We start from the raw sequence: 24,970 nt of genomic DNA, 5'->3' as shown, positions 1-24,970 counted from the left end.
ATAAATAGCACACTTAGAACAGCATCTAGCATAGAGATCAGCAAACTTTTCTATAAAGAAAGGACTAGATGGTACATATGGTCAGCTCTGTGGGCCATATGGTCTGTGTCACAGCTACTCAGGTCTGCCGTTGCAGTGTGTACACAGCAATAGATAATATGTAAATGAGGAACCGTGGCTGTTCCAGTACAATTTTATTTACAAAAACAGGCAGTGGGCCAGATTTGCCCTGTGGATTATAGTTTGCCAACTCCTGGCCATAGAGTGTTTAGCAAACACGGGCCATTTTTGACTTTAAGACAAAGCTGATTATATCGGTTTGCTATGTATTCAGGGAGTTTTCGTTGTTTGTTTTTTATGAGTTTGGGCTTCTAGGAGGAAGATGCTATGCAAACTCTGAGAATTATATTAGAGATTCATCATTAAATATTTATTATGAGCCTGGTTACACCTGGTGGTGCTATTTAATGTCCCTTTGACAATTTTATGCAGCCACACATTTAGCTTTGACTGAGCTTTGACTCTGATTTGTTGGAAATGGTGTCTCCTTCGATGGAGCAAAAAACCATGACATGGCTGGAAAGGACAGTGTCCTAGTCCTATCAGCAGCCAAACCCTGACAACTAGTGGGGTAGCATGTTTTACTGCCCAATTACCCTTCCACTCCAGATGAAGCTATAGATGAGTTTACTGACAGTCTTTTGCTTGCCCTTACCTGTCTCATCCTGGTGAGTAATACTGTTTAACTCTTCTGACTAGGTCCCTCTGCTTGGCAGAACTGGATTTATGAGGTGAAAGTATCAACCCAAGACTTTCCTGAAATCACTCATATTTTCTCTAACATAAGTGGGACCATGCTTAATGTACCTGAGCTGCAGAGTGCTACAAAATACAAGGTTTCTGTGAGAGCCAGTTCACCCAAGGGGCCAGGCCCTTGGTCAGAGCCCTCGGTGGGTACTACCCTGGTGCCAGGTGAGAAAATGTTTTTGATTTAGATGGTAATTCGGACAGAATAGGTTTATTCCCTGTGTCCTTAAAAGTTCCTCAACTCTGATGTGGTAAAGAACTGGAATGAGGGGACACCTGCGTGGTTCAGTGGTTGAGCGTCTACCTTCGGCTCAGGTGCTGATCCCGGGGTCCTGGGATTGAGTCCTGCATTGGGCTCCCCACCGGGAGCCTGCTTCTCCCTCTGCCTGTGTCTCTGCCTCTCTCTCTGTGTTTCTCATAAATAAAATCTTAAAAAACAAAAAGAACTGGAATGAGGATGCCTGGATCTCTTGTGTATGTGTTTATTATCTGGACTAGGAAAGCAAATGGAACCTTGTGTGATTTTTAATTTACATTTTTAAATTGTTGTTTTAAACTTTTGAGGGTATTTTTGAGGAAACCATATACTTTTCTTTTTCTTTATGGCTTTCTTCTTTCTCATGGTTTAGTAAACAAAAATATCCCTTGAATTCTGAGGGTCATGGTGAGAGAAGTTAGGGGGCTGTGAATTATGCTGACTACCCCATTCTTGGCTGAAAGAAAAGGGAAAGAGAACTGTATCGTTTATGCTGCTGTTGTTATCATGATGACTTCTGGATCCTCTGCATGGAACTATGGCAACCAATAGCCAGAGATGGTGGAGAAATAGTGCCATGACCATGACATTGCTATAAAGGCAGCATCACCACACATTTCTCTTCACATTCAATTTCAATTATTTATGGAAAATTCAGACAGTGTGTTTAATATGATAGGTAATTCTGTTAAGCAGAGGTAATCATTCATATCCTTCCACAGTATTTCTCAAATGTTCATAGTGTTTTAGTTTATAAAGGAAATCTTAGGGTATAAGATGTGTACCTTAAAATGTGTGCTTTCTGTGATATTTCTTTTTGATTTCTTTTTACCAAATAGCTTCAGAACCACCATTTATTATGGCTGTGAAAGAAGATGGTCTTTGGAGTAAACCATTAAATAGCTTTGGCCCAGGAGAATTAATATCCTCTGATATAGGAAATGTGTCAGGTAAACACCAAATCCCTTGTTCACTTGGATGTCATGTTTCTACATATATGACTTCCTAAGCTCTTCGCCCAAAGAATTGAGTGTTTTAGTATCAGGAAAATACAGGCAATACACCCAAAGAATTGAGTGTTTTAGTATCAGGAAAATAATGAAAGAAAAAACATTGACTGAACTATATACTGCAAGTGATGTCATTAAGAAAATGTCGATTCTCAAAAAAAAAAAAAAAGAAAATGTCAATTCTCAAGTATGGATGCTATTTGTTATTTCACAAAATGTGAGGCTATTTATTGATTTACGCCCATTTCAAAAAGGCTTTGATATAGTTCTCATATATTTGAATCTCTCAATGTTGTCTTGTGGTAATAGCCTATCTGATTCCACCAAAACAGTTATACTTAAATAATTTACTATGTTTGCTATAAGAGTGGAGAATAGAATGGTTGCATGAAGTTCTAAGTAAAGTGTAAGAAATAATCTCTTGACAAAGAGGATTATTAAATAATAAGTGGCTAATTTTGCCTAGAAGACCTTAGAATGAAGGAAAGTCTTCATTGTGGAATGGTGTACCAGTGAACTTGCTTGCAGATGACATCTTCTATAATTATGTTAGTTATTTGTTCTATTTGCTGGGCCACTAAGAGTACAGCAGCATTTCTGACCAACACAGGACTTGGACTTAGGAGGTACTATGGTAATAGTAGGAAGAATGGTGCTTAGGAGTTGTCTTGAATCTGAGTTCTTACTGTTTTCATCTATAAGGCCTTAGGCAAAATAGATATTATCTCTGAGTCTCAGGTTCACCAAGTCAAAAATGGGGTAATTCCTACTTCATACCTTTGTTTTTGGATTTAAGTGAGAGATATTAAGTGCCTGGGACAATGTTTGGCGAAGAGGAGGGGCTCAGTGAATATTAGTCCCTCTCCCTGGTCCCAGGGATTGATCCCTGAAGTTCTTATGAATATCATGTTAGTATGTGCTTTGTGATTTTGTTGACTTGCCTCGGTTATGCTGGCATACATGAAAAATAACTGCTACCAATTCACTTTGTTTTGAGACATGGATTGGTATAACAACAGCCTCTACTACAGCGACGTGAAAGGTGATGTTTATGTGTGGCTGCTGAATGGGACGGATATCTCAGAGAATTATCACATACCCAACATTTCAGGAGCAGGGGCTTTAGCTTTTGATTGGCTGGGTCAATTTCTCTACTGGGCTGGAAAGACATACGTGGTAAGTTCAAGCTCAGCATTCTGGATGTTCTAAGACAATCCCCACCCACTTCAGTGACATACATGTCATTTTCATGATTTTGTTTTCATAGTGGTATGCCACTTATGGTATTATTTATTTAATATTTGTCTCCATACCTACTCACTTTTTAATGAAAGGGGATTTCTATGTAAAGAAAGCTTTATATTGCTATTCAGTGTACTAGCTATTTATTTTCAATAATATCTTGAATATATTAAAATGTTCATCTGTGGGTCAGTGTTCTGGAGGAAGATGGCATACTCCAAAGAGATGATTAAAGAAAACCCAATGAAGGGACTGTTTCCAAAGATGTGGTGAGGGCTAAGGAAAATCAGGAAAGGATAGTGAAGCATGCCCTGGGCGAGTAAGGTGGAAGATATAACCACCTTCAGGCATGTGGGGGCCAAGGGGCTGAAGGGGAAGACTGGTGAGGGCCATAGCTATAGGAATTGCTGGCATGACACCCAGCCAGTGTCAGAAGGGATGGTCTGGCAAGGAGTGACCTGAGGGAATAAGGGCCCCACTCCTTCTATCTTTCTGCCCTCTGATTTTCCACCAGTGCTTCCATTGCCTGAATGTCACTGGAAGCCAGAGAATAAGAGAATCCAGTTGATGAAGTCTATGGCACCAGCCTTCGAAGGCGCAGAGTAGGGTGCCGAGGGTGGACAGTGTCGCTGGATGCAAAATGAAGATATCCCGCACATCTGTGTAGCGGTACACTTTGAAGAGAAGGACGGTCAAAGATGACAATACTGGTCTGACAGATCCACAAATATGGTTCTGGAATCATTTTCTTAACAGGCGGGGGCTTATTGTCCATTCATTTATTCACTCAGCAATCATTTATCCATTACCAATGTGTTGAAAGCCATGAGGTCAGGCATAGTAGGGAATAGGAAGTAAATAGTACACATGTATCTGCTTTAAAAAAATCAACTTTATGAGTTACAATTCACATATGATAAAGTTCGCCCTTTTATCGTATAAAATACATTGTTTTTTAGTATATTCAGTGTTGTACAAACCATCGCTACTTGTCCTTGTTCTTTTGATGAGATAAAATACATACATAAAATAAGAGAAGAAGCATGCAAAGCAATGTATTTAGACAAAGCGATGTGGTAAGAGTCTGAATTCATAAGTGCCAATGATATACGGGTGGAATGGAGTTGAGTGGGGTAAATCTGAGAATATTCCCTAAAATGGATTAGTTCAAAAATAATTTTGAAGGAGGAAGTGGAAGAGTGGATGTAGAAACTGGTTTCAAGTATTTGCTCTATCCCTTACAAAACTGCTAAACTTCAGGAAAAATTACTTAACTTCTTTGAACCCAGCTAACGTGAGATAGAAATCCTTTATAGACATAATGTTAGGGTTACAAAAGCTAATATTTTAAAGATAAAAGTGTACACTGCCGGACACATAGTAAGTATTCAGTAATGGCAGTAATTAATACTGATAGAGATGAGTAAGGAGAGATGTCAACATTTATCAAGATATACATCTTCTCCTGGAGTCCAATCAAATGCATTCTTACCTAGCAGTGTTTCACTTGTCTGGTTGTATGATTAGGGAAAGTAAGTATTTTGACTCAAAATAAATTTGCCTCCCTTTTTTCTAGAGTCAGCTACCGTGACTATTATGATTCCAAAGGTTTGCACACTACCTGGCACATAGTGCTAATAAATATTCATGATTGGATGAATGCAGTAATTTACTAAGATTGCGATAAGCTACTCAGAAATAACCATGTCATGTGAAAATTATTAACCAACCGTACAATCATGTTTTACAGATACAAAGGCAGTCTCTGTTGACAGGGCACACAGACATTGTGACTCACGTGAAGTTGTTGGTGAATGATATGGTGGTGGATTCAGTTGGAGGTTATCTCTATTGGACCACACTGTACTCAGTTGAAAGCACCAGGCTAAATGGAGAAAGTTCCCTCATCCTACAAGCACAGCCTTGGTTTTCTGGGAAAAAGGTGATGAATTAAAAATAAGATCTGATCATTTACTAATATTAAATAGTGCCATTGTATAGTTATGACAACACTGTTTCTGCTTATTGTGAATAGTTCAGTAGAATCTGTAAGGAAATACTGTCAAGGTTTTTGTATAACCAAAATTTCTCTAAGTCTTATTTTATTGTCATAATTGATTAAATAAATTAAAACACAATATGGAGAATTTTATAATTTGCTTTATTTTGAATAGACTCCTCCTTGAAAGCATTTTAATTTGACTGTTTTTATAGTCATCAGGAATTGGATATTTTAGAGCTTCTTGCAGCATAATGATTAGATGTTTTATTATTTTCCATCAATTTTGGGTACTGACTGCTTGGATGTTTTATTATATTCAGTTGATTTTGGATACTGAAAAACTCTAAAAATGGTGACTCTTAAGCACATTATGTGACTTCTCTTTGTCTGTTTCCTATCTGCAAAACAAGAATATGAGCAATTGTCCTACCTCTTAGGGTTGTTACAAAGATTAAATGAGATAACTAATGGAGGTACTGAGAATAGTTCCAGGCACTTGGTAACCACTCAGTAGCTAAGTTCTTTTGATTCTAACGAAATCTGAAGAACACCCCTGATATAAGAATGTTTCTAAACACAGGTTACTTCCTCAGCTTATAAAAGCAATACCTATTTTCTTGATATGCTGTAGCTATTCATCTAAATTTCTAAATTTCATGTTTCCTGATCATAACAATAACATATGCTTGCTGTAGGAACTTGGAAATCACAGAAAAGCATGAAAAAAGAAAGAAAACATTCATACTACTTCTACCTAGGCTATTCTTTAAAATTTTTCTTATTTTTTAAATAATCTTTTTCTGTTAGTAGAGATAAATATAATAAATATACATAAATATAAATATACCAGGTAATTTATAAACAAATTGTGAATCACATGATCCTCAATTCCAGAACACATGGGCTGTAATTCTCACGGTACTTAAAAGAGCTTATTTTGCTGGGGCCCCTGGGTGGCTCAGTCTGTTAAGCATCTGCCTTGGTCTCAGATCATGATTCCTGGGTCCTGGGATCAAGCTCCATGTCGGGGCTCTCTGCTCAGTGGGGAGCCTGCTGCTCCAGCTTCAGTTCCCCCTGCTTGTGCTCTCTCTCTATCAAATAAATAAAATCTTCAAAAAAAAATAAATAAGACCTTATTTGCATATATAGATTATAGCATAGATATTTAAAAGGAATAAAAATTTATGCTCTATATCCAGAGATTAATCATTCCTGTCAAATCATAAAAATATCCCTTGATTCTATTTTGGAGCCACTTGAGTCTGAATGCAAGAGAGTATATTTTTTATGTCTCAATAATAAATGTTAGGGCAAAGCACTTTTATTTTTATAAAAGCATATTAAAGATAATATTATCTCAAGAGTAACTTTCTATCTATTCCTGGGGCTTTGTCAGTAATCTACCCCACTGCTCCAGTCTGGTCATTTGAGATATATTCACTTAGAAAAGTTATGCAGTAGCCCTGGGGACTTTTTTGTAAATGAGTGAAAAATTAGATTTCTCAGCATGTTTGAGAAAATATATCCTTCTTTAAATCTTTACTCCAAATCATCTCACTGGCTGATGAGTCTTGTTGCTCATGCAAATCTGTGTTCTGGTTCTGTGGCTTGATGTCTTACCCATCTGCTTCCATTAATGCTAGTGGGTGTTTTGAAGGTGACTTTTGCAGTGAGCAAAATTCTCCATTTCACTGTCATTCCTTCATACATTACTCATAGGTTTATCATGGAGTCATGAAATACTTTGCAATCTACAGGTATGATTAAGTAATCAGCCAATTACTTATAGAAAGACTTCATATTTGTGTGATTCAAAGGGAGAATGCAGTGCAATATTCATCCGAAGTAAATAGATACCCTTTGCCACATCTGATGGATTAAGCAGGCTCATAGTGCATAGCACATTTTACCATAGGATTAAACCTCAAGCTTTTAGTTTAGATCAAAGGGATTATTTCCAAGGCATGGGCATTATTAGACATAACAATGGTTACCAAAGATTTATGGAATGTCCTCTGGCTCTGTTTAAATCTGGACCCAAATGACTGATGCAAAGGAATAGGGTAATAACCCAATACCTGAATTTCACCTACAGCTTGAATAGTTTGTTGTATTTTAGAATAGGGAATCATAGAATATTCTTTTTTTTAAAGATTTTATTTATTTATGAGAGACACACAGAGAGAGGCAGAGACATAGACAGAAGGAGAAGTAGGCTCCCTCTGGGGAGCCCGATATGGGACTCGATCTCAGGACTCCGGGATCACGCCCCGAGCCAAAGGCAGATGCTCAACCACTGAGCCACCGAGGGGTCCAGTAGAATATTCTTTTTTAAGAGATAAAAATAGACTTTGTAATTTGGAAAACTCAAGTGCATCTCATTATAAATAACCATACAAGATTAATCTGATTTTCTTTAACTGAAACAATAATCAATACATTTCTTTTAGCCTGAGGCAAGGACATGATTCAACTCCCCAAAAGCTGGGGATTGCTAGAATAGTTTTTTAAAATCTTGTGGGAAAGAAGTAGGTTGAGTTTCCTTGAAGACAGAAGGCTGTGATGTATATGACAGCTGGAGGTTCTTGCAGTGATATGCCTTTGTAGCAGGCCTTGGGGAACCTGTCAGCAAGAATTTTTAGTTCTTGGCTACCTTGTTGTCTTCCTTTTACATTTATCACTGGCTCATCATTTTTGTTTTTATGCTGAAGTGTCTTGTTAAAGATGTAGTCATCAACTTTAGTCCTTGATCCCTATTAGCCTCTAGGTCTGCTATAGAAATTGTCCACCACTCTGAGGTCAGACACCTGACAATCTCAGCTTATTTGAAAAATACCTCTAAAGCCAAAGAAAGCAAAAGAGTTCCCTTGAATTGTAACTTCTATCCAAGCAATCTATTTCATAGGAGAAGCAGTCTTTCCTCAGGCCTCATCGAGACAACTGGACACAAAATTAACACTGCAGTGTAACAAGAAGGCAAGGAAAGATGAGTAAGGAGTGCTTTTCAGATGTTAGGTGGAAATAGAACTTTATATATACATGACTCTAATTATAAAACATAAAACCCTGTGTATATTATATTTTTTTAAATGTGTCAAGACATTTTGGTTGTAATTAACAGAAATGTAATTTAAAATGGCTTAAAGGGATCCCTGGGTGGTGCAGCGGTTTGGCGCCTGCCTTTGGCCCAGGGCGCGATCCTGGAGACCCGGGATCGAATCCCACATCGGGCTCCCGATGCATGGGGCCTGCTTCTCCCTCTGCCTGTGTCTCTGCCTCTCTCTCTCTCTCTGTGACTATCATAAATAAAAATAAAAATTAAAAAAAATAAAATAGCTTAAAACATTTGTTCTTGAAATGAGATCTAATCAGGCTGAAATTAAAAATACTCTAACCAAGGTGCAGTCTAAATTGGATGTTCTAACAACTAGGGTAAATGAGGCAGAAGAGAGAAGAGAGAGCAAGTGACATAGAAGACAAGTTGATGGAAAGGAAGGAAGCTAAGGAAAAGAGAGAAAAGCAAATGATAGCCCAGGAGGAGAGGCTATTGTGACGCAATGAAAAGAACCCACATCAGAATTATTGGAGCGCCTGAGGATGAAGAGAGAGAAAGAAAGGGCCAGTCGGTATATTTGAGCAAATCATAGCTGAGAACTTCCCTAATCTGGGGAAGGAGATAGGCATTCAAATCCAAGAGAGAGAGGACCCCTCACAAAATCAACAAAAATAGACCAACACATAATAGTGAAGCTTGCAAATTTCAGAGATAAAGAGAAAATCCTGAAAGCAGCTCAAAACATTGGTTCTCAAGCTTGGTGACAGAATTATCTGGGGAATTTTGAAACACAGTAGAAACTGGGTTCCATCTCCAGAAATTATAATTTAGTAGGAGGCACTCTGGGAATTGAGGGGTTTAATGAGCTCAACAAATGATCCTAATGTGCATCAATGTTTGAGAATAATAGATTTAGACAACAATGATACTCATTGGCTTGTGTGGCCAGAGTCCAAAGTTATGGCTAGCTTTAGGCAAGTCTTAACGCAATGGCTCAAAGTTCCTGATTCAGTCGGACCTGAAATGGGGTTGAGAATTTGTGATAAGTTTCCAGGTGTTGCTGATGCTGCTGGTCCAAGAATCATACTTTGAGAACCACCAGGGCTAAGTTTATAGAAGTCCCTGCCGTTGGAGGATATTTAGGAAACCATATCCCGAATGGCATAACAACAGACACACTCACATAATTTTTATATTTAGAGAAAGGTAAAAATCACTGAGTTTATTGTTCCAAGGAGGATGTTAAAGAGAGATGTATAGCTTGAGTGTGAGTTATTCACAAAAGTATCCTCCAAACATATAATTGATTCATTTTACCTTATTTTCTATTTAGGTAATTGCTCTAACTTTAGACCTTAGTGATGGGCTTCTGTATTGGTTGGTTCAAGACAGTCAATGTATTCACCTGTATGCAGCTGTTCTTCGGGGGCAGAGGTAAGTAATAATATCCCTTGAAAACAACTGGTTGAGAATGAGAATGACTTACCCCTTCAGTTATGTGAGAATTAATTTTTTTTCCAATAAACATTTACTAATTATCCACTGTTTTTGCAGGCATTGTGTTTGTGGGGAAAGATAGGTTTGTAAACAACTACTTCCAATAGAACATGGTAAATACTGGGAAGGGGTAGAAAGAGAATACGGTGGAGATACCGAGAAGAACGTTTCTCAAGAGCCCAGGAAATGGATGGATATGTTTTTTCCCTCATCTTAACAAAGCAGAGTGTACGTGATGGAGTTAGGCAGAAATCTTCCTGTATGGAACACATGAAAACTAGAGTGGGAGGAAGCACATGGATAATTCTCTTGATCTGAGTTCTGAAACTAAGTCCCCATTTCTCTTGTTGGCATCACCACATCTTCCATAATGGTGCTGTCAGGTATTTTTTCCCCAGCATTTCTTCTAGACTTTTTTTTTTTATTACAATTTTGCTTTTAAAAATTAGATGTAATAGACATAATATGAAATGCTCAGATCTTCAGTGCTCCAGCATATCAGTTTTGGCAAATACATTTTAAGATACAGATATATCCATCATCACAGTTTTCCTGTGCCCCTTCCCACTTCCCCTCTCCCCCAGAAATATGTACTTTTTGTGTCTGGATTCTTTTACTTGGTATAATATCTTTATGATTCATTCATGTTGTTACATGTATTAGTCTTCTCTTTTTATTCCTGAGTGGTTTTCCATTGCATGAACATCCCATAGTTTGCGTATCTATTCTCCTCTTCATGGACATTTTGGATTGCTTCCCAGTTTTGGTTATGATGGATAAAACTGTACAAATATTTATTTGGAGAGCTTGTTGTGGACATATTCTTGGATGAATACCTACGAGTCGAATTACTGGGAGATAGGGGAAATATACGCTTAACTTCTTAAGTAATTTCCTGGTTTTCAAAGGGTTCATACTATTTTACATTCCCCATAGAGATGTATAAGAGTTCTGGGTCTTCCACATCCTCCCAACAATTGGCTTCGGCAATCTTTAAAATTTTACCATTCACCCTTGTGGGTAGCAGTATATCATTGTGCTTTTAATTTACACTTGACAATGACTAACAATTTTTTTTAATTGACTAACAATTTTGAGCTCTTTTTCATTTGTTATTGACTATTTATATATCATCTTTCATAATGTGGCTGTTCAAATATTTTTCTCCATATTTAATTGGCTGTATATCTTTTCATTATTGGGATGCAGGAGATCTTTAGGTATTCTGTATATAAATCCATTGTTAAATATACATGTTGTGAATATTTTCTCCCCAGCATTTGACCTACCTCTCTATTTGTTGGTGGTACATTTTCATGAGCAGAAGTTTTAAATTTTGACTTACCCAATTTATGAATGACTTTCTTTATGGTTTGTTTTCTGTGTCTTCTATAAGAAATCTTTGCCTATCTTAAGGTTGTGAAGATTTTATATGATGCTTTTAAAAATTGTTTTAGTTTCCATATTTAAATATATGATCCATCTAAAATTGTTTTTAGATATGGCTTTTAGATACTGCTTTTTAGATGTTTCTTTCTTCTAGGAATATCCAATTCTCCTATCACCATTTATTTTTCTTTGTTTTTAGAGAGGGAGAGAGAGAGTGGGGGGTGGGGCAGAGGGAGAGGGAGAGAGGGAATTTTTTAGAAAGACTTTATCTATTTGAGAGAGAGAGCATGCACATGAGTAGGGGTAGGTGGGAGGGGAGGAGCAGAGGGAAAAGGAGAAGCAGATTCCTCATCAAGCAGGGAGGGTGACTTGGGGCTTGATCCCAGGACTCTGAGATCGTGGCTGAGCCAAAGGCAGATGCTTAACTTACTGAGCCACTCAGGTGCCCTAGAGAGAGAGAATCTTAAGCAAGCTCCATGCCCAGTGCAGAGCCTGAGATCATGACCTGACCTGAAATCAAGAGTCAGATGCTTAACTGAGCTATCCTGGTGCCCCTCCAGTACCATTTGTTAAAAGAATTTGCTTCTTGTTATTTAATTGCTTTGATGCCCTTGTTTAAAATTATTTGACTGAGCATATTTGGGTCTATTTTTAGACTCTTTCTTTCCTTTGATAATTTGCTTAGTCTTCTTGATTACTATAAATTAGGAAAAGACTTAAAGATAGGTAATATTAAGTCCTCAATTTGTTTTTCTTTTTTAGTGTTTTTTCTTTGGCTATTCTTCATCCTTTGTCTTTCCAAACAAATTTAAAAATCATCTCCCTAATTTCTAGAATAAAGCCTATCAGAATTTTTAAAAAGGATTTTATTTATTTATTTATTTATTTATTTAGCATGAAAGCAGAAGGAGGGGCAGAAGGAGAGGGAGAGAATCTTAAGCAGACTCTGGGCTGAGTGCAGAACCTGGTGTGGGGTTTGATGTCAAACCCTGAGATCATGACCTGAGTTGAAACCAAGAGTCGGTCACTTAACCAACTGAGCTATCCAGGCATCCCTAGCCTATTGGAATTTTAAATCTTTTATAAGTTTAGGGAGAATAGACATCATAAAATACTGAGTCTTCCAATCAATAAAAATGGTGTTTCTCGCCATTTATTTAGACTTTCTTTAGTTTCTTTCAGCAGTGTTTTATAGTTTTCAGTGTAAGTAGAAGTTTTGTTCATCTTTCATTAATTAATCCTTAATATTCTGATTTTTTTTGATGGTTTATAAGTGATGTTTTAAAAATTCCATTTTCTAAATGCTTATTAACTAGTATGGAGAAATTCAATTGATTTTTGTATATTGACTTTGCATCTTGATTCATTGCTAAATTTGCTGCTCTGGTTTCATGCAGAATGCTTTAGTGAGGGTTTATAGTATTATTTTAAAATGAATTAGGAAACATTTCCTTCTCAATTTTCTGAGTGTTTTTATAGCATTGATATTAATTCTTCCTTAAGTTTTAATAGCATCCCCCAGTGAATTCATCTGGGCCTGAAGTTTTCTTTGTGGAAAATTGTGTGATTAAAATTTAATAAGTTTTAAAGATATAGAGTTACTTAAATTTTTATTTCCTCTTGAATCAATTTTGGTAATTCGTGTCTATTAAGGAATTTATCCATTTTGAATGAGTTGTCAAATTAAATTTAATAATAGTTCCAAGTTAACACTTCAATGTCTATAAGGTCTGTATTGATGTCCTTTTATATCTCTGATATTGGTATATTTTTTTCCTGATCACCTTTGTTAAGGGTTTATCAGATTATTAATGTTTTTAAAGAACTAGCTTCTAGTTTTGTTGCTTTTTTCTCTCTGTTTTTCCATTTTCTATTTCACCTCTTTCTAGTATTATTTTTATTATTTCTTCTTTTACTTATTTTGGGTATAATTTCCTCTTCTACTTCTAGCTTTTGAAGATGAAAGGAGAAATCATTATGTTCATATCATTTCACTAATGTTTTTATAATATCGACATTTAAAGCTGTAAGTTTCTTTTAGAGATCATGTTGTATTCCGTAAATTTTAATATGTTGTGTTTCATTATCATTGATTTCAAAATGTTTTCTAATTTCTCTTATTAGTTTTCTCTGATCCATATATTTTTAAAATGTATGTTGCTTAGTTTTGAAGTATTTTGGGATTGTTTAGGTATAATTTATAATTTAATATCATTGTGGCCAAAGAACATACTTCATATAATTTCAATGTTTTGACATTTATTTGGGATTATTTTATCGCCCACCATAGGGTATGTCATGGTGAATGTTCCATGTGCACTAAAGAAGAATATTGGGATTCCTGGGTGGCACAGCAGTTTAGCGCCTGCCTTTGGCCCGGGGCACGATCCTGGAGACCCAGGATCGAATCCCACGTCGGGCTCCCTGCATGGAACCTGCTTCTCCCTCTGCCTGTGTCTCTGCCTCTCTCTCTCTCTGTGACTATCATGAATAAATAAATGAAATCTTTTTTTTTTTTAAAAAAGAAGAAGAATATTTATTCTGCTCTTGTCTGATATAGTAGTCTGACAATAGTCTGACAGTAGTTATATAGTAGTATAACTGTCAAGTATATAAATTGGTTGATACTATAGTTAAAATATTTATGTCTACTTATATTATCTATCACTGAGAAAGAGGTGTTAAAGTCTTCAACTATGATTGTAGATTTGCCTGTAGTTCTCTTTAGTTGATGTATCTGGGTGTTTTGTGTTTATATTGTCACCTATATACCTGACTATATTGCCTTTTATCACTAAAAAATACCCTCATTAGTCTATGGTACTACTCCACATCTTAGGGACCACTTTGTCTGATACCAGTTTAGTCCCAGCAGCTCTCTTATGCTTAATGTTTGCAAGGTACATCTCTTTCCATCCCATTACTTTTGATCAGTTTTTGTGTTTATTTATTTATTATTAGAAAGATTATATTATCTGAGAGAGAGAGAGACAGAGAGACAGAGAGAATGATAGGAGGAGGAGACAGAGAGGGAGAGGAAAAAGCAGATTCCCCACTGAGTAGGGAACCCAACACAAGTCTGGATCCCAGTACCCTGAGATCATGACCTGAACCGAAGGCAGATGCTTAACCAATGAAGCCACCTGGGCGCCCTTGTCTTTACATTTAAAATATGTTTCTTGTAAACAGCATATGGGATTTTGCTTTTTTATGCAATCTGACAGTTTCTTTTATTTGGATGCTTGGTTCATTTACATTTAATATAATTATTGATATACTTGGGTTTAAATCTACCATCTTGATGTTTGACTTCCATTAGTCTTAGTTCTTTGCTCCTCTGTTCATAGTCAATATTCAAAATATTTTGTTTCATGAATTAAAAAATTTATGACAAGGGGTGCTTAGGTGACTCAACTGGTTGAGTGCCAGACTCTTGATCTCAGCTCAGGTCTTGATCCTAGCAACAAGCCCTGCATGGGAAGCCTAACTTAAAAAAAAAAAAAAAAAGGGCTCCAGTGTGGAGCCTAACTTAAAAAAATATGACAATTTAGTTGCAATTGTTACCTTCAACTCTGTGTACTTGTCATATAATTTACTTTTGTCTACTGCATGAAATCCATGTTTGCTACTGTTTTTTATTTAAAAAGCCAACATTCATGCACCTAGGTGGTTCAGTTGGTTGAATGTCTGATTTGGTTTTGGTTTAGGTCATGAGATCAAACCCTGCATAGGGCTCTGTGCTGATCATGGAGTCTGCTCGAGATTTTCTCTCTCTCTCTGTGTCCCTTTGCCATCTCTGTCCAAGAAAAAAAACTGATACACAGTCAACAGTTTTTTAACTTTGAGGGAGTGGTTACATATCTCAGATTAAAATATAGGACATTAAATCATTAGGAAAATTTAGAAATCATTTTATTTCATAGAGAAACAGGCCCAGAGGTGTGCAAATTTGCATAATGATACATGGTTAAACAGAGAGATGGTCAGTAAAGGGTTAAAGTAAAATAAAAGCTAATGCGCTAGGGCAGAGATTTTTTAAATGGGAATTATCTTTTTTTCTTATATATTTTTCATTTTTCACTTTTATTAAGTTTTTAATTTTAATTCCAGTATAGTTAGCATGTAATGTTCTATTAGTTTCAAATGTTTAATATAGTGATCAATATAGTGATTCAACAGTTTTGCATATTAGTTCATGCTCATCGTGATAAGTGTACTGTTTAATTCCCACCACCTATTTCACTTATTCCCCTATCCACCTCCTCTCTGTTAGCCATCAGTTTGTTCTCTATAGTTAAGAGTCTGTCTCTCTCTTTTTTCCTTTGTTCATTTGTTTTGTTTCTTAAATTCCACATATGAATGAAATTATATGGTATTTGTCTTTCTCTGACTGACTTATTTGGTTTACATCATACCCTCTAGCTCAATCCATGTTGTTGCAAATGGCAAGATTTCATTCTTTTTTATGGCTGAATAATATTCCATGATATATATTCCATTATATATGTATATATATGCATCTATCTATCTATCTATCTATCTATCTATCTATCTATCTATCTATCATCGATCATCTATATATCTATAGATGGATGCATGGGCTGCTTCCATAATTTGGCTATTGTAAATAATGCTGCAGTAAACACAGGGGTGCACATATCCTTTCACATTAGTGTTTTTCTATTCTTTGGGTAAATACCCAGTGGTGAAATTACTGGGTCTTAGAGTAGTATTTTTAGTAGTATTTTTAATTTTTTTTTATTATTTTTATTTATTTATGATAGTTACAGAGAGAGAGAGAGATGCAGAGACATAGGCAGAGGGAGAAGCAGGCTCCATGCACCAGGAGCCTGATGTGGGATTCGATCCCGGGTCTCCAGGATCGCGCCCTGGGCCAAAGGCAGGCGCCAAACCGCTGCGCCACCCAGGGATCCCATATTTTTAATTTTTTGAGGAAACTCCATATGCTTTCCACGGTGGCTGCACCAGTTTGCATTCCCACCAATAGTGCATGAGGATTCCTTTTTTTCCACATCCTTGCCAACACTTGTTGTTTCTTGTGTTTTTGATATTAGCCATTCTGACAGGTGTGAGGTGATATCTCACCATAGTTTTGATCTGTGTGTCTCTGATAAGTGATGTTGAGCATCTTTTCTTGTGCCTGTTGGCTATATGTATGTCTTTTTTGGAGAAATGTCTTTTCATGTCTTCTACCTATTTTTTAGCTAGATTATTTGTGTTTTGGGTATTGAGCTGTATCAGGTTTTTATGTATTTTGGATACTCTTTATTGAATATGTCATTTGCAAATATCTTCTTCCATTCAGTAGGTTGTCTTTTAGTTTTGTTGATTGTTTCCTTCACTGTGCAGAAGCTTTTTATTTTTATGTAGTCCCAATAGTTTATTTTTGCTTCTATTTCCCTTGCCTCAGGAGACCTATCTAGAAAAATGTTACAAAGGCCAATGTCAGAAAAATTACTGCCTGTTCTCTTTTCTAAGATTTATATGGTTTCAGGTTTCCCATTTAGATCTTTAATCCATTGTGAGTTTATTTTTGTATATGGTGTAAGAAAGTGGTTAAGTTCTATTCTTTTGCATCTAGCTCTTCTAGGGAAGAGTTTTCTAATATTGGGTTCTTAGACTCCAGGGAGTTCATGGTGGGCTTCAGGATGTGTGTGAGTATCCTGAGATTAAGGATCCTTACTTTTCAGCAATTTTCAAGAGTCTAATCTTATGAAGGTGAAGAACTCCTGGTCCATGAGGACAATGATAAGACTACTGTTAGATTAAAAAATGCATTTTTTTGGTTACTGGAAAACCTCTTTATCATGGAGAGTATGAAAAAGGAGTATACACACCTGAATATGTATATAAACATAGATTGTGTACAAACAAATACACAACAATCTGAGTAACCAATTATTTCATATCTACTATGGCATATAGCTCTGACTTGTTTCCCACCTGTGAACCACAGAACACTGGTTATTCCTTTCCCTAGAAATGTAAGATACTGGTAATCGGATTGCCAAGATAAAATGCTTAGAGTGACAGTGTCCTGAAGGATTATGGTTCATTCTGTGTCTATACATCCCAGACGGCTGATTAGTTAACATTCTTTGAGAGCCCAGCTCCTCAAGCATCCAGAGAATTGATATCATTAGAATGAATAGATAGAGAAAGGAAGTTTCTCCTTTAAAAACACACTTCCTCATCTCAAGGTTAATAATGTTTTCTTGTATGCATTCACAATGGAGTGCAGCAGTGCTTGGTAAGGTTACACAATGGACAGACACTTTTGCCCTCCAAGTAAGTCTTCCTTTTTTATCATATCAGGAAATAAAAATTGTACACAAAGATAGGGATTCCAGAGCATCTGACAAACAGAGACTGTTTTCTTATATATAGCCTACATTCTTTCTTCTATTTGTTAATTTCCTTTTCCTTAATCTAGATCAGCACTAATACAGATATAATGTGAACTACATATGTAATTATAGATTTCCTAGTTGCCTTATTGAAAAGAGTAAAAAGATACAGGTGAATTATTAATTCATATTAGTTCTTGTGTATCCAGAGGGTATTTTACATATATAGCATATCTCAGTTTGTACATTGTTTTCATAGGAAATACTTGATCTGTGTTGAGATTTTGGAAAATTTACAGCTGATAAAGTTGGCTTATATGCCTACATTTTTCCAAAATACTTATACTTTTTCTAGTAAATGATACATATGATTCATAATATGAGTCAAACATTAGTTTTAATATTTAACTTAAATTTAAATAATATGAAAAAAATCAGTTCCTCAATCATATTCAAGGGCTCAGTAGTCACATGTGGCTTGTGGCTACTACGTTGGTCAGTGTAGCTCTTGCTTATAGTAAATATGAAATGACCTGTTTGCTGCAACTTGGCATAGTCTGAACTCGATGGCTGTAGCAGAGCTACTCCTGAAATGGCTCTTCCCTCTCCTATGTTCATCCATTCCCTTTAGTTTATAAAGGATTGAATCATTTATAAGGATAACATATCTGACTTGGAAGTTGAAGAAGGTGCACCTATCATAAGTTCATCTGTATTTAGTTATGTCAGGACTGATTATGTTACTCCAGGGGAGCCTCTGCCCTTGCTCTTCCCTCTGCCTGGAATGTTCCAGACTCAGTTCCCTTGGTTAGCTGGTATTCCATCTGCATGGCTCACTTTAAACATTGTTCCCTAGGGGATACTTTTTCTGGCCAGACCCCAGTAGGTCTCCTTGTTAAGGAACCCACTCTACTTATCTTTTTACAGTGTAGTTCAGGGGTGTTGTTTGCTCGTTTTCTGCCAGGCTGCCTTTTCTTCTAGCCTGTGTATTCTGTGAGGGCAGGGATATACTTGTCTTATTTATCACTGCATTCCTAGTGACTAATGCAGAACTAGGCACAGAACATCTGCTGAATGAATGAGTGAATGAATGAACCGTCAATGCAGTAACCTCAGCTGTCATCTATACATAGTTCCCACTTTATGGGAGAGTTTTGTCTTTTTATGACTTTTTGGTTGAGCTTTGATTTAAATGCAGCTTCACTTATTGCTGAGGACCGAAGGGTTTGAAATCCTACATGGAAGGAAGCCCCATACTGACCTCCTGCAATGAGGTTTTACTGAAGTTGTGCCGTGAACACTGGAGGTCAAGAATTTTCTGGTTAGCCCAGGAAATTTTTACAGAGGAGGAGTCTGGAATTGAGAGGCAATCCAAGCCAGTAGCTACTGAGGGATATCCAGTCTCACCCCGTGGGGAAATCCTCTGTCCTGAGGACTATTTTGGGATTGTTGAAACAAACAACCCAGTGAGCAAAACTCACACAAACATGTTCAAAGGGTACATACAGGCTGCAGCAGCTCTGCGGGTAGTCCAGAAGGGCTAGCCTCCTGCTTGGTGAGGTTCCTGCCATTTGGGATTTGGTTTTATATATTTCACAACGTTGCTGGAAAGTTCTAATGAGAAGTAGAAATAACAAGGTGTAAAATTAGACAAGTGGGCGAAAGTCCAAAAGACAAACCAGATGCTGTCCTCAGAACTGCGTAGGTATGCGTAAATTATTTTACTAGAAAAAGAATGATGAGAACAGTCACTGTGAATATACTTTATTTAGTTCCCCACTTCCAGTTATGGTCCTCTTAGTTTCAATTTCGTCAAGCAGGTATTGTGATATTCTGAAATCAAAACTGTTAGGTGTTTGAGTTCAAATGCTATACTTCATACTTTATACTTTTCTATAGAGGGGAATGTCAACACCCCAAAAGGATTTAGAGAAATCATTAGAAAAAAGTCAAGCCTCTGCTTCAAAAGGCTGAACATCATTGAGGTAGTTTTTCTTTATTGAGTACTAGGCAAATGGAGTAACTTTAGAAACCACCAAAAAGATTTTTAAAATAAAAATCATTGTAAAATTCAGTCATTGAGAAAAAAAACCCTGTAAAATCAGTTTTAGTAATAGTCTGTTAACTTGAATCCCCCAGTCAGAAAAGCAGCATTTTGAATAAGCTGAAGAGGTTAATAAGTATCATTGGGGCAACGGTTGTGAATAGTATAAAGTGAAGGACCAAACAGGCTAGAATAGTGAATGGCAAATAAGTAGGAGGGAGGCATGGCGGGGCACCTGGGTGGCTCAGTGGATTATGCGTCTGCCTTCTGCTGGGTCATGATTCCTGGGTCCTGAGATGGAGTCCTGCATCCAGCCCCGCATTGGGCGCTCTGCTCGGTGGGAAGCCTGCTTCTCCCTCTCCCTCACTTGTGCTTTCTCTCTCAAATAAACAAACAAATAAATAAATAACAAATTTTTAAAAAGGGAGGCACACCTCAATGAGGAGAAACCAGTGGGAATGTAAGGTATTACCAAGAATCAAAAGCATTTGCTAAAATCTGTGTAATCCTCTTGCCATTGCAATATCACATTAATAAGAGAAGTCCTAGAAAATTTGCTTTAGGTATACTTTAACAAAAATGTTAGAAGGCAACGTTCTATGGAACTAAAAGGATTTTCGTTTTGTTTTTGGAAACAAAAACACCCTCACAAACATATGCGCTCTCCAGGACTGGAATGTTCCAGCCCCTCCCCCACTTTAGGTACACAGGGTAATTGGTGTCATGTTTTCACAGTACTGGGGAGACCAACATCACAGAATTTGCAGCCTGGAGTACTTCTGAAATTTCCCAGAATACAGTGATGTACTATAGTGGTCGGCTCTTCTGGATCAATGGCTTTAGGATTATCACAGCTCAGGAAATAGGTCAGAGAGCCAGTGTCTCCATTTTGGAACCAGCCAAATTCAATCAGTTTACGATTATTCAGACGTCCCTCAAGCCTCTGCCAGGTACAAGATTTTATTCCTGCTTACCCTCTCTCCTTCAGACTTGTTAAATAAATGTTTAGGTTAGGGTTTTTTCTTAAGAATTCTGTTTTGAAAAAAGAAAAAAGGCCTTAGCAGTTTCCATTGGTTTGCTTGCAGTCAACTTAATAAAATTTTCAGGATATATTAAAGGAAAGGGGAATTTTGTTTGGGGGAATTAATTTCTATTAATTTCTATGTTTTCCATGATGATTGAGAATCCTAAATTCTTTCTCCTTCTATTCTTTCTTTCATCCTATAGGCAACTTTTCTGTTACTCCCAAGGTTATCCCAGATTCTGTTCCAGAGTCTTCATTTAGGATTGAAGGGAATGCTTCAAGTTTTCAAATCCTGTGGAATGCTCCCCCAGCAGTGGATTGGGGTGTGATCTTCTACAGTGTGGAATTCAGCTCTCATTCTAAGGTATAGTGTTGGTTCTAGTAGCTTCCATTTCTCAGACTGTTCCATCTGTATCAGCCCTGCCCGCACTGATTGGTGCTCCCTTCCTTTTGCCAAGCACGTCTGACTCCTTTGTTGTTCCCATAACATTTGGTTATCGAGATTTTTCCTGAGAACCCTGCGTATGGCCAATCTCCTCCCATTTTGTGGTTAGTGGTAACAGCTGGTGTGTTAGATACATTTTAACTCGTCTTTGTGAAGCCACATGGAATTTACCAACATTAGTGTTTCCCAAATTGCAAATTTTGACTTTACATGTGCACCAAAGCTCGGAGATAAAGGATGTTATGATACACTTACTAGGAAAATAATGTTTTGTTCTTATATTTTAGTTCCTGGCCAGTGAACAACAGCTTTTACCTGTATTTACCGTGGAAGGGCTGGAGCCCTATGCCTTATATAACCTCTCTGTCACTCCTTATACGTACTGGGGAAAGGGCCCCAAAACATCTCTCTCACTTCGAGCACCTGAAACAGGTACACAGGTCAAAATTTCTTTTTAAAAAAAGGCAGAACCTCACTTTCCATGATCTAGGATAAATAGCTAATAATTTAAAAAGGCACCTTTCAGTTTTGTAGATATATTTAGATTCAATACTCTTTCAATGACTTCTCAGGGATTAGAATAACATCATTAAAATAAATCTGCATAATTTATTCCAAAAGCATATTTCAAAGATTTCTTAGAGACTGTTTCACTTGATTATCATAATATATCTGATGCAGAAACCTGTTTCAGGAAATTTGTGAAACACTTGATAGGGGAAATGGGAATATAACAGCAGAGACTGTTTCATGGAAGGCAGGCTTATCGGGAGAGGTTCTCACGGATGGTAGCTCAGAATCTTCTGTAGGTGAATGGCTGATGTCTAAATTTAATGTTGCTCTTTGGAATGTATTTTAAAAGGGTACTAGTCGTATTTTTAGATGCATACCACTATAAAATGTGCAAGGCACATTTATATGTATCACTTTTTTATTAAACATTTATTGCATACCTATCATGTGTCAGAAACATCATTTCATCCTTTCATTTGGCCCTCCCCCTGCTGAGGTAGGACAGGTGTTATAATTTCAATTATGCAAACGAGAAAGCAGAAGCCTGATGTTGCATAGCTGGTAAGTGGCAGGGCTGGGACTTCATCTAGACTTTTCAGTGTAGTTTGTTCAAATCCCCATTCGGTCATTTCTGCCAATGGTGGTCAATGACAGTATCATATTGATTTATTTAATACAAGCTTATTAGCACAGGACCTGGCAGGCGATAAGAGCTCAATGGGCATAATTGCGTTTTTTTTTTAACTATTAAGATTCTTTCAACAATATTTATCCATGAGTCTCATGACAGGAACATAGTGGAACCTGGGCAGGTTCTGGAGCAGTTAGCATTTGGATCCAGGTATGCTCTCTTTGAGATTGTCTTGGGATATCAGCTTTGGTCGGATTCTTCTGTGGAAATGGCTTTGCCTGCATCTGTCAGGGGATGCACGGGGGGCTAGGGTCATCAGCACTTGACTGGATGTTGGGGGCAATAAAAAAAAAAAAGGAAGAAAGGCCTTTGCCTTCAGGAAATTTACAATATAGTCAGGAAATTGTTCAAACTGACCAATATTTATTAAGCATTTACGTTGTGTCAGTTCTATACCAGATTTGAGGGGATTTAACAAGGAGTAAGAACAGGTGCCTTTTCTGATGGAGCTCATAGAACAGTAGAGATAATATACACAGGCTTCCAACAATAATAGAAATGAGACTGTGGGAACTGAGTTGCAATGGTATAGAACGAGTAGATAAGATGGAAATCTTCATCTATATCAAGCAGCCCCAGTGCTCTTAGGAGATCACAGGGCCCATGGACTGGTATGGCCACCTAGGGCCTGTGGTGGGAGGTGTGAGGAATTCTAACTGGGCTCTGAGGAATGACCCAAGAAAAAGTATCCCATGTGAGCACAGTGTGAGCAGGCCTGGAGAGATAGTGATAGTGACATGAGTGTTGGACATTGAGAAGCGATGTGATTGCAGTGGAGAGTGGAAGGGGACCTCGTAGAAGACTCCAAAGAAAGGATGAAATGACAGACACCAGGCAGAGGAATTTCTCTTGATTAAGAGGAAGATAAATTCACTGAAGGACTGGGAGAGACTCCATTACTGGTTTGGCTCTAGGATAAATGGTAACCCCAAACCATACTCTTGGGGTGCTCCCTGCTGCTGGAGAGGATTCAAGGTGAGAGTGCCTGGATCCATGATATGCCGGATGTTACATCCTGAACTGGCTGAAGGCTGGACTGAATTCCTGCCTTCCTTCCTGTGACTGCCATTTCCACCACCAGCTAATTCACCTGTCAGGATGAGAGTAAATGTATTTTAAAAGGAGAACCAGCCACAGGGCACAGATGAGAAAGATGTACCTAAGTGCTGGCAAGAGGGATTTGGGTTGAAGATAAGAAAGATTTGCTGAAATATCAGGATAGGCTCCTGAAGAAATCCATGGAATATTCTTTTCTGAAGATCTTAAAGAACAAGATAGACACACTTCAATAGTCTGGAACGAGAAGTATTTACTACTAAGTTTTTCCACTCCCTCATCGTGAATGGTAAAAAGGCAACCTTTTATTCTTGTCTACCTTATCTATGTCTCTGCTTTTCAGTTCCATCAGCACCACGGAATCCCAGGATGTTTGTATTACCAAGTGGAAAATACTATAAGCAGAATGAAGTTGTGGTGGAATTTAGATGGAATAAGCCTAAGCATGAAAATGGTGTGTTGACAAGATCTGAAATTTTCTATCACATAACCAACCAGACAGACACAAATGAAACATTCCAAGACTGGATCGCTGTCAACACAACCCCCTCGGAGATGTCATTTCAGCTTGAAGGCATGAGTCCTGGGTGCACTGTTGCCTTCCAGGTATGAGTGAAAACAGGGAAACGAGGGACCTCAACAGTGCAAACAGAAGGTTGACTAAAGACCTAGGTTAAGAATTCTGCCCCTTTGTCAAGAATTTGAGGTCCACAGTGATCACTGAAGTCAAGGTGGCAGCAAGGATATGGAGGGCAGTGGGACAAGGTAGGGTAAAGAACATCTTGACAACTTCTGGCTTTCAGATTCAGAATAGGCCATTACTTTTTCCCATGATCACTACAGGCCCGGTACCATGGTAGATGCTTTTATATTCCTTATCTCATTTGACCCTCTTCTGGTCTGTGAAGAAACAGCCAAGTCCCTGAGTGTATCAGTGAGTTACTAGAGCTGTGTGCCTAGGAAGCGGTATGCTAGGGTCCAACTTCTAGAGTCCTTTTCACCAGATCATGTCACTAACTGTGAATCTTCTGGATGCCCCAACTTGGAGCTACCAATGGAAATAAAGGCCGAGGGTCTAGGTAGTTGACATCTCAGAGTTACTACTAAGTCTCTCCACTCCCTCATCGTGAATGGTAAAAAGCCAACCTTTTATTCTTGTCTACCTTATCTATTCCTGTCTGGCTGCTGATAGGGGAGAAAGTTAAAGAGACTAGGAGTCAAGAATAAAAAGAATGACAATGTTGTACATATTTAGAGCTATTTTCCATTTCTTTTCAGGGAACATAATGCTTTTGGGGAGTGTTTTAGAGATTTGAGCTTCCTAAGGATCTATTTTCTTTTTGTAAAATTCTAATTTAATGATTATTTTGTTATTATATTAGATTGACATATGCTAATCAAAAAAAGTTGTACATAAAAGTTAAAGATAATATGCATTCCTATTTTTAAGAATTATGTGTATTCTGGTTAAATAAATATTCTGGTTAAGTGTATCTGTCTATACAGATCTCAGTCACCACAGGACCATGCAGGGTGATATACATAGATATACATGAGTTTCATTTAACATG

General features: G+C 37.5%; 1 protein-coding gene across 2 annotated transcripts in view; it reads left to right on the top strand.

The window, feature by feature from the left end:
* Nucleotides 1-24,970, top strand: part of ROS1 (ROS proto-oncogene 1, receptor tyrosine kinase) — a 119,765-nt gene that overhangs the window by 36,779 nt on the left and 58,016 nt on the right. The window contains exons 14-23 of one of the 2 annotated variants that reach the window (XM_055309560.1): nucleotides 760-972; nucleotides 1,903-2,013; nucleotides 3,071-3,249; nucleotides 5,066-5,257; nucleotides 9,706-9,806; nucleotides 16,585-16,587; nucleotides 20,406-20,620; nucleotides 20,898-21,058; nucleotides 21,427-21,571; nucleotides 23,743-24,005. In XM_055309560.1, coding sequence (XP_055165535.1) covers nucleotides 760-972; nucleotides 1,903-2,013; nucleotides 3,071-3,249; nucleotides 5,066-5,257; nucleotides 9,706-9,806; nucleotides 16,585-16,587; nucleotides 20,406-20,620; nucleotides 20,898-21,058; nucleotides 21,427-21,571; nucleotides 23,743-24,005 — 1,583 coding nt within the window. The remainder of the gene's footprint in view (nucleotides 1-759; nucleotides 973-1,902; nucleotides 2,014-3,070; nucleotides 3,250-5,065; nucleotides 5,258-9,705; nucleotides 9,807-16,584; nucleotides 16,588-20,405; nucleotides 20,621-20,897; nucleotides 21,059-21,426; nucleotides 21,572-23,742; nucleotides 24,006-24,970) is intronic. The other variant, XM_055309559.1, reaches the window with a different exon arrangement.

Source organism: Nyctereutes procyonoides, unplaced genomic scaffold, assembly GCF_905146905.1.
Source record: "Nyctereutes procyonoides isolate TBG_1078 unplaced genomic scaffold, NYPRO_anot_genome, whole genome shotgun sequence".
In the NCBI taxonomy this organism is placed as follows: domain Eukaryota; kingdom Metazoa; phylum Chordata; class Mammalia; order Carnivora; family Canidae; genus Nyctereutes; species Nyctereutes procyonoides.
This window is presented reverse-complemented; position numbering and strand designations above follow the sequence as displayed.